Here is a 12,849-nt window from a genome sequence, read left to right on the forward strand (position 1 = left end):
TACGTATGCGTCAGCGATGCAACTCCTTTTTGCGTGTTCACACTGTACATTCAACTCTATATTCGTTCCTCGATTCAGAATAATCATGACTCAATCTGTATTTAAAACAGCTTGTAAAATCAAATGTCTTTGCATCACGTCTCGTGCTCTGAACATTCAACTTGACTTGATTAGATTGGATTAGATGTGTTTATATCCATCTACCTTGGATTGGCCCCATTTCCACCCGCTTTGAAAAACAATTGATTTCTGCGGTCAGTAAGTGTTACGACACAGTCAAAACCAATGTGATTTTTACAACAACACAACTGCTCCCTTCAACACGCAAAGACGTTCTCCCTGCACGCCAACAAAGCAATGTAGTGTACGAATATAAGTGCCACTGTGATTGTGGCTACGTGGGAAGAACGTCAAAACGTTTGCAGAAACGCATAAACCAACATGTCCCCAGATTTATCAGAACACGCGCATCACGCTCAGTGAAAGCTCACCCTTAACTCATCCGCTTAAGATTGATGCTGACCGATCAAAGGCCATTAATTCTGCCATCGGCAAACCATCTGTTAGATAATCCGATTTGTGCGAATAATTATCGAGACGACCGACTTCGAATCGTTGGACGGGGTCGTTCACAATTCCATTTGTGTGCCTTGGAGTCGACTTTTATCAAAATACACCAACCAAAACTCTGTCAACAAAAGGAGCTCGTGTACCACCTAAAAATAGTACATTAAACGCTCTCTCTTTCATGCTGGTGACGTCATATTTTGTGATACGATTGTTGATATACAATGTTCTTTCCAATTCTCTACTAGTTGCTGACGATTACCCCTGACGAGTGTCAGCCGAAAATATTCGGGTTCATTTCAATATGAATATACAATTGAATAGTAACCATTCAATTGTATATTGAAGTTCTGTACCTCCAAGAAGCTCTTCAATTCCACAAACGAAAAACACAGAACTTATTTGTCGTTTTGCTGAGCGTGTTGATATCTCACTCGGATCTGTATTGCAATACGTGACACAGCGAATTAAAGGTTTTGTAACAGGTTTTAATTGGTTCGCCCCCTTTTCAACCTTGCGGCACCCGATGAAAGGGATAACGAGTTCGCGAAAATCTATACGCCACAATAGCAATCATAAAGACAAGATGATCCGAGACTATGAAGGCAAAGAATTGACCAAGTTGTACGACAAGCTGCGACCAGACTATCCGGCAGAGATCCGTGATGTAGTGCTGGATTGTTTGCAACGCAACTACAAGCAGGGCGCACGAAAACGATATATGCTCGACGTTGGCTGCGGTGGCGGTAAAGCCACACAGTTGTTCACGAATGACTTTGAAGAAATTACAGGCACTGATATAAGCCAGGATCAGATATCTGTCGCACGGAAGAATTTACAAAATCGAAACAATGTTCGCTTCCAGGTAGTGGATGATAATCGCTTTCCCGTTCAATCGAATTCGGTTGACGTGGTTCTTTGCGCGACTGCACTACATTATATGAACCTGGATCAATTTCTCGAGGAGTGCGATAGAGTTTTGGTGCAAGGCGGGATTGTCGCTATTCTGTATTACGCACCACAAATCTTGAGGACTTCAAAGGGAGAAATAATCGGCGACATATTCAGCAAAACCTCAAAGTACCATAAAGCTGTGAACAGATTTTTCCGGAACTGCGGTATGGATAAGGCCGCTCGCAAGCACTGTCTGAATCGTTACGAATCTATCTTCGATAGAATCGCAAACCCGACAAAGCGATGGGAGACGGATATACGTGTGGAACATGAATACACATTGAAAGAGTTCCTGCGATTCTACGCAACGTGTGGTGGATATAAAAAGAGGCGTTATCAAGATTCGCGTCCGGATCCGTTATGTAATCTTCGTGAGTCTTTCTGCGAAATATTTCGAGAAAGTGGAATCGTATGTGATGATAATACGACATTACATGTGACGTTTGTTTACCCGATTCTGATCGTAAACAAAATAGGCGGCTTGAAAAATTTTTGATCGCTATCTGCTTACATACCTTATCAGCAAGTATACACTATACATAATAATAGGGTTACCGTATTTTTGAAGTCTGAAGAGAGGACACTTTTTCAAAATTTTCAGACTTACATCACCGGAGAAAAATTCCAAAAAATTGGTAAATTTACTCCGAATTCGTAGTTAGGTGACTAAAAAAAGTCGACTTTCTGGCGCAGCTCCCGAAAGAACCGCCGGGTCCTTACTTGAGTGCTGATTTCCTATATCTCAGTCCAATTTTCACATACATTTAACCAAAATTTTCAAAAAAGAGGTTAAGTTCTCAAAAACAGAGGACATTAGGCGTCCTCCGAGAACACTTTCAAAAAGTCAGAAAAGAGGACAAATCCTGTTAAAAGAGGACGTATGGTAACCCTACAGAATAACAATAACGGATGCTCAATTGCTCAAGTTTCCTGTCCTATTCTCCGTTTGCCCTCTGAATTAATCCGATTATCGATTTTTATGTATATATTGATTCATTCATCACTTTTTTATTTGAATATGGAAATGTCATACAATTCTGTGAGATATGTTTTTGACAACGGCGTTGTATTCTCACTTGTAGTCCCGAATAAAACCAGATAGTTGAACTGCGAACTATCATATCATCAATTTGTGCGATATTGCGATCATGGACGTTTCATTCAGCATTGCAAATACGTCGTTTGTAGAAAGTCGAGGATTTGTCAACATAATTGATTGATCTTAAGCATTGCATATTTGGATGACCGAGGTTCGTGAAGTATTTTTGTAGGTTTACTCATATATAAAATACCGGTTAGTTGGTTGGTGGTAGGACTGGTAAATCTGCATGGTACAATTCTACATATTACCTAAAGCTGTCTCAGCTTTAAATTACTGCTTTCTGCTGCATATCATGCTCTTATGCGTTGAATAAAGAAAAAGGATCAATATATCTAAAGTAGAATCTTCATAATACTATAGGTACTATTCATTTTACATGAAGACACGATAGCGCAATAGCGAGAACCATTCGCAGTAAACACCTGGCGCCATGGTCGAAGAATGTATATATACCCAAGATATGGTATTGCTAATGTTGCTTACAATAGTCTGCAAGCTATAGCGGTCACTCTGATACTACAGCCAGGCATTTTCTCGCAATATCGCTTGATGCTAGTATTAAGTCGATAAGAGACCGGAAACTCACTGCATTACTTGCAATGTTGACTTTGGTCTGAGATCTAGCATTTAGCAACAATAGTTGTGTCCGTACGTGATATCGTATAACCGCGCAACGCATTAGTCCAGTGGTTCTCAACCGGGGGTCCGCGCAGCATTTTCAGGGGGTCCGCGAAACCTCTAAATTTCTAAAGTGATTGAAAACCTAATTTTGTTTAATAATTCGGAAAAGCACGAGACAGCTCCGCTTCATAATTGCTATAACTTTAGGACTCACATCATTACCCCGATTGTGGAACAGCATCTCGCCAGCTATCCGACAGTCGTCGAGCATGTCCGCATTCAAGTCGAAATACAAGCAATTTCTTCTAAATCAATACTAGCCAGTCTTCAGGATTACCGGACTACGACCTAACATCGACCTCGCCCTCCGCCTCATGCCACCTCATTTTGTCGCTTGTGTCTTATATTCTCTGCATTACTTTTCATTCAGTGTGCATGCCTCTTATTTACTTCACCTAGGCTAAGGTGGGTGTCTGATCTTAATGGCTACTCCAAGTTGTTTCGACACCTTCCTATCTTTTCATTGTATCGCAGTCTTGTGATGTTTAAAACGATGAAAATATTAATAAACCTGATTGATTGATTGATTAAAATGGTCGTCTGAGATTAAGTATCCGACTGCGCAAACTCATTTTGATTGTGAAAATACCAATAACCTGCCGATGCAAACATTGGCCGTTTAGAAATGTTTTGTTGGGATTTGTGGAAAAATGAATGTTGCTGAGGTCATTTTGGATTTAGAGTTGTCTAACACAGCAATTTAGTAAATAATTTTTTTCCTATTCAGTCCCAATGAATGAATTGAAACCTCGCCACGAAATCCATTTTCTCATGTGATATAACCACTAAATAACTTCAAGATGAGATGCTAGATAGAAATGACTAGGCTTGACGTGATATGTTCATTAAAAACTCACACCAGAAGCTGTCGTCGGAAGCGTTGCGATTCAATATTAAAATCCCCACCAATACATTTCTTTCTGGAAATGGATTTTCGGCAACCGTTCATATCCAATCGAAGGCGTGGATTTTCAAGACAATAATTACAGCTGCAAAATTCGTTTCGAAATAATAAAAGTCTACCCAATTTCTACAGATAGTGTGATGTTATTTTCAAGAAAAGTCATTTTGTGACGGTTTATCACTAGCCTACAATCGATATTTGCACGAGGCAGATGACGGTGGCACGATAATTGAGCTACTTTTGAACGAAAACATGAGGGGGTCCGCGGGGGTCCGTTTCGGTCCAAAAGGGGGCCGCGAAGACAAAAAGGGTGAGAACCACTGCATTAGTCCGTATAGGTCGATCCGCCAGATTAGGCGCGCATTGAAATTACCTTGATGGGCCGTAGGCATAAACCAGTGGCGGCTCGTCCTATAGGGCAACTGGGGCATTGCCCCACCTAAAATTCTGTTCAATAACAATTCTTTACCATTTATAGACGCACCGAAATCACAGCGAAAATCGTATTCTTCTTGTCCTTTCGCTTGTAAATGCCCATATATAGCGAAGTCTCTGCGAAAATCGAATTCTCTTCCGTGTTTTCGCTTTGCGAATGCCTAGCCGGGGCATGCCCCGGTAGCGCTCATAACAAGCTTTCACTGTCTATTCTCTCAAAGCCGCGCACAATAAAGAAACAGTGATTTACTCTCTCCTATTCATAAAATTACCGAGCAACCGGGGCAACATAGCCTAGTTGCCCTTAAGGTGTGATGTAACAATCGTATCTATATCTAAACTCGGTTACCGTCATATGCGTCGAGTCGATCTTTGCTGGTATAGGTCGATTTTGATGGTGTTTCACTCCATGATAATTCTTGAAACTTGGTATGTCATGTCGTGATGGTGGTATTTAACACTGTCCTAAGTTTCAGGGTTTCTACTCAAAGTTTAGGGTAGTAATTCCGTTTCCGAAGTTGAGTGTGTGCTGATCCGTCATGTATCGCAAACAGATTTTACTCAAAAGCCGGTGTTGGTGTCCATTGATTTTGACGATGTTCCATACCGAGATCGGTCATGACATTTGGTACGGTGAGTCTTAATGTTAGCATCGAACGCTGTACCAAGTTTCAAGTTTGTCACTGAACTATGTTAGTGGTAATTTCGTTTCCTAAGTCGAGTGAGAGCTGACTCGTCATTTATCGCAAACATATTTTACGCAAAGCCGGTATTGGTCTCCATTGATTTTAACGATGCTCCTTAGCTAGATCCGTCATGAGCTTTTGCATGGTATGTCTTGATTTTAGTATCGAACGCTGTGCCAAGTCTCAAGGTTGGTACTCCATGATTCGGGCAGCAATTTCGTTATCAAGGTCGAGTATGGTAGAGATGTGCGCTGATCTGACACTTAGCCTACCTAACGCATTGCGATTTTCACGCAAAAGCCGGTGTATCTGTGTTAACGCTAACTGTGTTCCATACTGAGATAGTTGATGAGATGATGATATCATGAAACGGTTTACTAACATCCTCGGTTTGCATTCAAATATTTAGTTTTATTTTCTATTCTTCAATGTCAATTTCACCGTGCAATTGTGGCCTTCATGCCATTTGCTTACAATTACAACCCCTGTCAAGCGCGATAGCTGTTTCGTGTTCGATGGCGGCTAACAGCTGATCGCTTGATCAGCCTATTCCTCAGTAAATTATACGCAAAATTCGGAGTTGGTCTGTTCGTATTAATTTTGACAGTGTACCATACCGAAAACGGTCATGAGGCTACTTCTCGATGATTTGATGTAACAGTGTACCAAGTTTTCGGCTTTCAATCACGTATTTATTCGGTAATATATTTTCCAAAGGCGATTTTGCAGCAGACATATAGACACTATAGACCGTAAGCCGTATGTGTCGTGTGACAGTCTCCAGCCTCAAGGCCAAAATCTCCTATGCTGTACCGGGACCGAATTTCCGAGGCTGCTATCCGTAGTTCTTCAGAATGATGTTTTGGATTCAATATGACATGTTCAATCTATGAGATAACAATTGCGTATGTGTCCGAACTCGTTGACCTTTCCAGTTAGGCTTACGCAATCTCTCGAGTTATAGTCATTTCCATTCCTGCAGATAATTAGTCAGGTGTAGTGCGAACATGAACCGTGTCGAATCTTTGTTCCGCACGCCGTTTACGCAGTTACCACACTTCAAGTCACAGCTCACCAGCAGACCTCTCGCGGCACATACGTTAAAATCACTGTTGTCGTTCGTGTTACCGTACCACCAAGTTACTTGTTTACGTTGGAAAACGCCATTGTGACGTCAGTAGTATAGTAGATCGCTCGTGGTGTGCCATTGTTTCTTATGGCGGGGTGGCATGCGGCTGGGAAAACCGGGGGTGGCATGCGTCTCCTTATGCCTTATGGCGGGGTGGCATGCGGCTATTGCGTCTTATGGCGGGGGTGGCAAGCGGCTCTTATGTCTTATAGCGGTGGTCGCATGCGGCTGGGAAACCCGGGGTGGCAAGCGGCTCTTTTGTCTTATGGCGGCGGCGGCATGCGGCTATTGTGTCTTGTGGTCGCACGGTAACCCTTTTCAGCATAGGGATAGCTCGCACGCGGCTTCGTTGTTGGTATGTTGTACTTCGTGTTGAATATGTATCAAGTAAATAGTCATGTGATTGGTCCTTAGGTAATGTGTATATTCCAAATTACGGCGAGTACGACAATGATATATCGTTATTCTTATGGACGCGGCGATGATTCGTACTATCGAGTATAGACATCCACACGGTAACCCTTTTCAGCATAGGGATAGCTCGCACGCGGCTTCGTTGTTGGTATGTTGTACTTCGTGTTGAATATGTATCAAGTAAATAGTCATGTGATTGGTTCTTAGGTAATGTGTATATTCCAAATTACGGCGAGTACGACAATGATATATCGTTATTCTTATGGACGCGGTCGTGATTCGTACTTTCGAGTATAGGCATCTCTCGCGCGGTGTTGAATATGTACGAGTCACCAACAATAACCACACAAACGGAAACGCGGCCTGTTTGCAAGGGGATTACACAGTGTGCGTGCGACCTATATTTCGAATGACCTGCGCGCTGAATTATTTCCCGTCCAGTCGTGTGCTACTATCGATTATTACACTAGACCAGTCAGTGTGAAATAGTTTGCTAAATCTGGGAATCAGTCGCATGGTGTTACTTTAGTAATTAGTTTACCACAGAGCCGGCGTAGCCGGTGATCCGAATACCGACAAATTTTCACTTATTTCTGACCCAACCCTAATCCTCTGTGAAGTTGACGCTTATTCAAAAAGGTGTGAAATAATTGTAAAATCCTAATCTGAAACCGATTACTTCGACTTTGGCGTAGTGCGCATTGAAATAGGATTGACAAACATGACTACCAACTTCCCCACAGTCCCGTTTCGATATTATACACACATTGATTTGAAACAAGTAATGAAACATTACAACTCTATTCACGGTCTGGCTTTCCGTTTGTCAAAGAGATATTTTTACATCTTACCATACTCAAAAGAATTATTCACAACATTACCAATTGTTAAAAATCTAGTTTTCAATTACTTGATTATATCACTGCAACTCATGAATTTGAATTAATTCATCCTGGTTGTATTCGTATGCTCGGTCTTTTTTTATTCGATTGTAAAGGTTGTTACTATTCTGAAGACAAAGTATTTACTAATCGGTGCATATACGTTTTGACTTGGACACATTATATTCTGAGTATACGAGATTTGAATGTCTGAACAATAACTGAGAAATAATTTATCACAATTAAATCCGTAAAAGATATTTGAATGTCAGCAACTCGGTAAGGTCATAGTTACTACCACATTACCTAATTTACCCGACCAACTCGTCATGATCATTCCCGAAATCAACACAAACATGACTACTGACTTGAGTTAACCACAAAACAGCATTAAGTTTTAAATCCACTTGTAGCTTACGGATTATTTGAATGCGGGTTATGTTTTGTTGTAATTGAGTGTACAGAAATAGTATTACGTCTTGACATCTTACCATCTTACGATGTTCAAAGAGTCAACCACGAAAACATTGTCAAGTAAATCCGTTACCCGACCAACTCAAACAGTATCAGTATGAAAAACAGCCAAACATACACGAGTCCATACAATCACTAAAACCTAAAATCCATAACAAGTTCGGTTGTATTCATATCCCTACACATCTTATTTTTTATTATTCAACTTGAAAAGTCGTTACTATTCTGTAAGATAGAGGAATTACTACGCGGTATATTCTGCAAGACAAACTAATTACTACTCGGTATATTTTGTAAGACAAAAGTAATTACTACTCGGTGCGCGCAACTTGAGATTAACATATGTTTTGAGTATACGAGATTTCAAAGTCCGAGCAACGTAGTTGAGAATTCATTTCTTACAATCGAACGCAGGTGTTATATTGAATATTATCATGATGTAATCATAAGGATTGATACTTTAGTTTGACATACGAGATTTTGTAATAGTCGATCATGACTTGATTATTGAATCATGACGTAATTACACCGGTGTTGGTTATTGTGATATCAACAAACTTCTCAGGGATATTTTTAATTAACGCATCGATTTGTAAAACGAGGACTTGTATGTGCGGAATGTTTTTGATCAAGAAATTAATCCAGGATCGTTCGAATCGTGTGATCAATATTTAATCCTTTCACACCCACCATTGTACGTGCTAAATGTAAAAAAAACATTGTGAAGTCTATAGATCTACACTTCAAGGTTTTGATCAGCACAGAAGCAATTGTAATGTCTTTACCGAGGCGTCCTATTCAACAGACTTGATTAATACAAACTCATATCAATAATAAAATCACAGTATGTGCTACACTGAAATCTACAGAAAATGTCTTTGTATTGCTGCTCATAGTAGTGATATCGATTTGAACCTCCAGAATAATTGTCATCGTCTAACCAAACTACTGAAATTCGTTGTCAATTTGTCTGATGTTCACTGAATGCGTACTAGAACTATTTGCACAACGCACACGATCAGAGAAATTGGAAATTTTCCCATTGTCATTCGTCAAAGTAAATACCATCACAATACTCTGTCACTAAAAGACGTTACTTGTATGTGATTGAATCACCGGTAATTAACTAGCTAAATCAAACCCCTAAGAAATTTCACATACTCATTGGATATTAAACAGCGCCGCTTAATCGTTGTGGGTCGTTTTTCTAAGTACAAATCATATCCACCCAACCGAAAACAATTTTCACTCACTTGGTTAATGAAGCCGAGATCGACATTCGATATTTTGTTTGCGGGAAATACTTTGCAATAAACACACTGGAGTGGTTGAGCTTTAACATCATCAAGCTGTCATTTGTATCGTTTAATTAACCGACATTTAGCGATTGGTGAACATACCGAACGATACACAGTCACTTCGAAATACTCCGTTGATCGTAATTTCCATCATCGTAATAATCGAAGTACATTTGTTTCGAATCGCTGGAGTGGTCGAGCTTTACATCATCAGACTGCCATCTGTACATCAAGAATACATCCGACTTGTAACTGTATCGTTTACCTAACCGAGTTGTATGCACAGTTTGATATCTAGCGATTGCTGAACATACCACTTCGAAATACTGCGTTGATCTCAATTCCTTTGTCGTGATAATCGAAGTACATTTGTTTCGATTTCATAAAAACCAACTTGTCTATGACATGATAAATTTTTGAAAAGTTATGCTTAGAAGATTGGTGCATCTCGCGAAAAAATAATATACCACTCATATTGATACTGTTACTCCATTGACCGGTATTTTCAAACGAGTCGATTTTCAACCGAGCAAAATTTATTACTTGAGTTGTCCCGCTTAATGTAAATGTAAACTCACCCGTCTTTCAACAACAAACAATGATAAAAGTACACATGCAAACACAACAAGTTTTACTTTTGTTGGACACTAATTATTATTCCACGCATCTCATTTCATACTAAGTGTATATGAAAGATATTCATGGCACACGAAAATATTCGATATTCCATGCTACGAACATACGCAATGATTGGTGACCCTTTCACACTATTTCGATTTAGTGTAACAAAAACAACAACAACAATTTTCACTCTCTTGACTTATGAAAACAGCAGACGAACCTTCATTCAATATTTTGTTTTTGTCAACTAGTTACTTTTTCATGAGACCCCCACAACTCTTACAAAAGTACGAAAGATATTTACATCACACAAAGTAATCAACTTTACTCAATATTCTCACATTACGAAACTAAAGAATGGTTGGTTTGACTCTCCAAACTGTTTCGTTACCTCAAGAACTTTATTGTCTGAATGGTTGTTCATGTGTCTTAAGAACCAAATAGTTCAACACAACACTAGTACCAACAGAAACATCAGAGTTGTTTACACAAAAGTTTGTATGTGCGCAGTATGCGAATACCACGTGTAAGTCCAGCACAATTGCAGTATCCAGCCGAGATTAGTTAACACCAATTTATTACAACGGAGCCACGTAAACTTTCGTGAATGTAAGGCATACTCACTTCTCGAGATTCTGTCAATGTCATAGCAATAAACCAGCTACTCCAACAACAGAGTACATACGTTTTCTAGTAACGACTCTCGAATCTTACACACAGATCAATCTACTTTGCTAGCGATAAGTGCTGAGTCATCACATGATTATCCTCAACCAGTAGATGGAGCTGTATTAAAATGTTCCTAACCCTCTGCACACCAGTGACAAATTGTTTTGTGAATCGAGTTGTTGTTCCGCGTCAAGTCTCCATGTTGAAGCGTACATTAAACAGCACAATCCAATTAAAACCATGAATCTATTTTCATTTCCTCACAAACTGTCACATACAAAAAAATAAATTTTATTCCGCCAAAAACATACTTGTAACCAATCGCTTTCATTAAACACACAACTCCACAAAAGTATTTACTTTCTACAACAAAGACATCCCGATGTAGTCAAGAAATATTTTTATTAATCAAAATCATCGACTTCTGTTTACGGTGTTGGTGTGTGCATGTCATACATGTGGGGGGCCCGTAATAAAATGGACACGACACGACTGAATGTAAGGAGATAGAAGTCTATCGCATAGATTTACATGTGGTCTTCGCTACGGTTTCAAAAACGAATCATCTCTTTTGTATTGATCGAGACCGAACAAGTTAGTTACATGTATTCGCGGTCATGATTGTGTTTGTCATATGCAAATGATAGGGTTACTGTCAAATCTACATACAACAACCTTCTGACACTCATAATAGTGTTTTCATTCTCTCCCTTCTTAATTGTAGACTCACGACAAGTATATTGTACAACTGGACAACTACGTTTAACAAGACCAACGACACTGAACACACGCCTCTTACCCTAGTAACAATATCGTTTTCGTTTGGAAATATATTTTTTCCTAGAGTAGCAAACTATTTTCGTTTAGAAATATATTTTTCCCTCGAGTAACAAACCCTTTTTCACTTGGAAATATATTTTTTTCTCTGGGTAACAAACCTTTTTCACTTGGAAATATATTTTTTCCCTGAGCAACAAACCATTTTCACTTGGCGATCCACCATTTACCTGAGTAAAAATATCATTTTCCTTTGGAGATCTGGCGTTTACCCATACTAACAAACCATTTTCACTTGGAAAAATACTTTTACCTAGAGTAACTAATCATTTTCTTTTGGAAATATATTTTCTCCCTGGGTAACAAATCCTTTTCGCTTGGAAAACTGTCATTTACCTGAGTGCCAATACCGTTTTCACTTGGAAATCTATCTTTTCCCTAGGTAATAATACCATTTTCGTTTTGAAAACTGACACACACACCGGACAAGTTGATATTTTTGTATATTGTTACAACAGACGGTGACAAAAATATACAGCAACAACGACTCCATGCATTTGTGTAATCAAATATTCAGTTGCTCTGATGCATCCCATCAAAATCATTGGTTACTCGCATGCAATAACAATGTGCTGTTGTACATCGATATGTATGTTTCCGGAATTGGTGAATAAACGGGTTTCCGATATGTCCGTGATGTTCGGGTTCGTGCTTTGGATTATCCAGAGTCAAAATGTCTGAATAAAACACCTCCTCGACTTTGGTAACTGGTTGGTACACGGATAATGGCGTTCGGAAAGCGGATGAATTGATGTTCTCCATCGCGCTAACAACTCCGGGTTATTTGCGAGTTTCCTCGAGTCTGTTTACTATATTGTGTCTTTACTGGTCAATACATGTCGCTCCAGTCAGCTGAAACCGGATCACTAATCTGAGAAAGTGTGTTGACCGGATCCGGATATTCACTCATGAACCAACGACCAATATTCAAGTAAACATGTTACAGCCCGTGTTTTGTCTCCATGGAAAATACCAATGCATACACCATCACACCAAGTACTTCACGATTGTTCACAAGTATTCGCGTAAACGAGGTGTACATACAATGTGTCGGTGCACAAACATCATGGGACACAAATTCATGTTCTCAAGTCTCATCATGCGACGACTCTGTACATTCAATGTGGGCATAGATGACACATGGCATGATACAATGAACAGGGCATTATGCACACCGATATATTCTCAGTCTAATAT

General features: G+C 39.6%; 1 protein-coding gene across 1 annotated transcript; it reads left to right on the forward strand.

Moving 5' to 3' along the window:
• The first annotated feature begins 1,079 nt into the window (after nucleotides 1–1,079).
• On the forward strand, nucleotides 1,080–2,568 carry LOC145446162 (putative methyltransferase DDB_G0268948). The gene has a single exon (XM_080324398.1). It carries the CDS (start codon nucleotides 1,094–1,096, stop codon nucleotides 2,015–2,017), a length of 924 nt encoding a protein of 307 aa, XP_080180524.1. The 5' UTR covers nucleotides 1,080–1,093; the 3' UTR covers nucleotides 2,018–2,568.
• The last annotated feature ends 10,281 nt before the right edge of the window (nucleotides 2,569–12,849 follow it).

Source organism: Botryllus schlosseri, chromosome 9 (assembly GCF_051294905.1).
Source record: "Botryllus schlosseri isolate E-star chromosome 9, Bs_hap1, whole genome shotgun sequence".
In the NCBI taxonomy this organism is placed as follows: domain Eukaryota; kingdom Metazoa; phylum Chordata; class Ascidiacea; order Stolidobranchia; family Styelidae; genus Botryllus; species Botryllus schlosseri.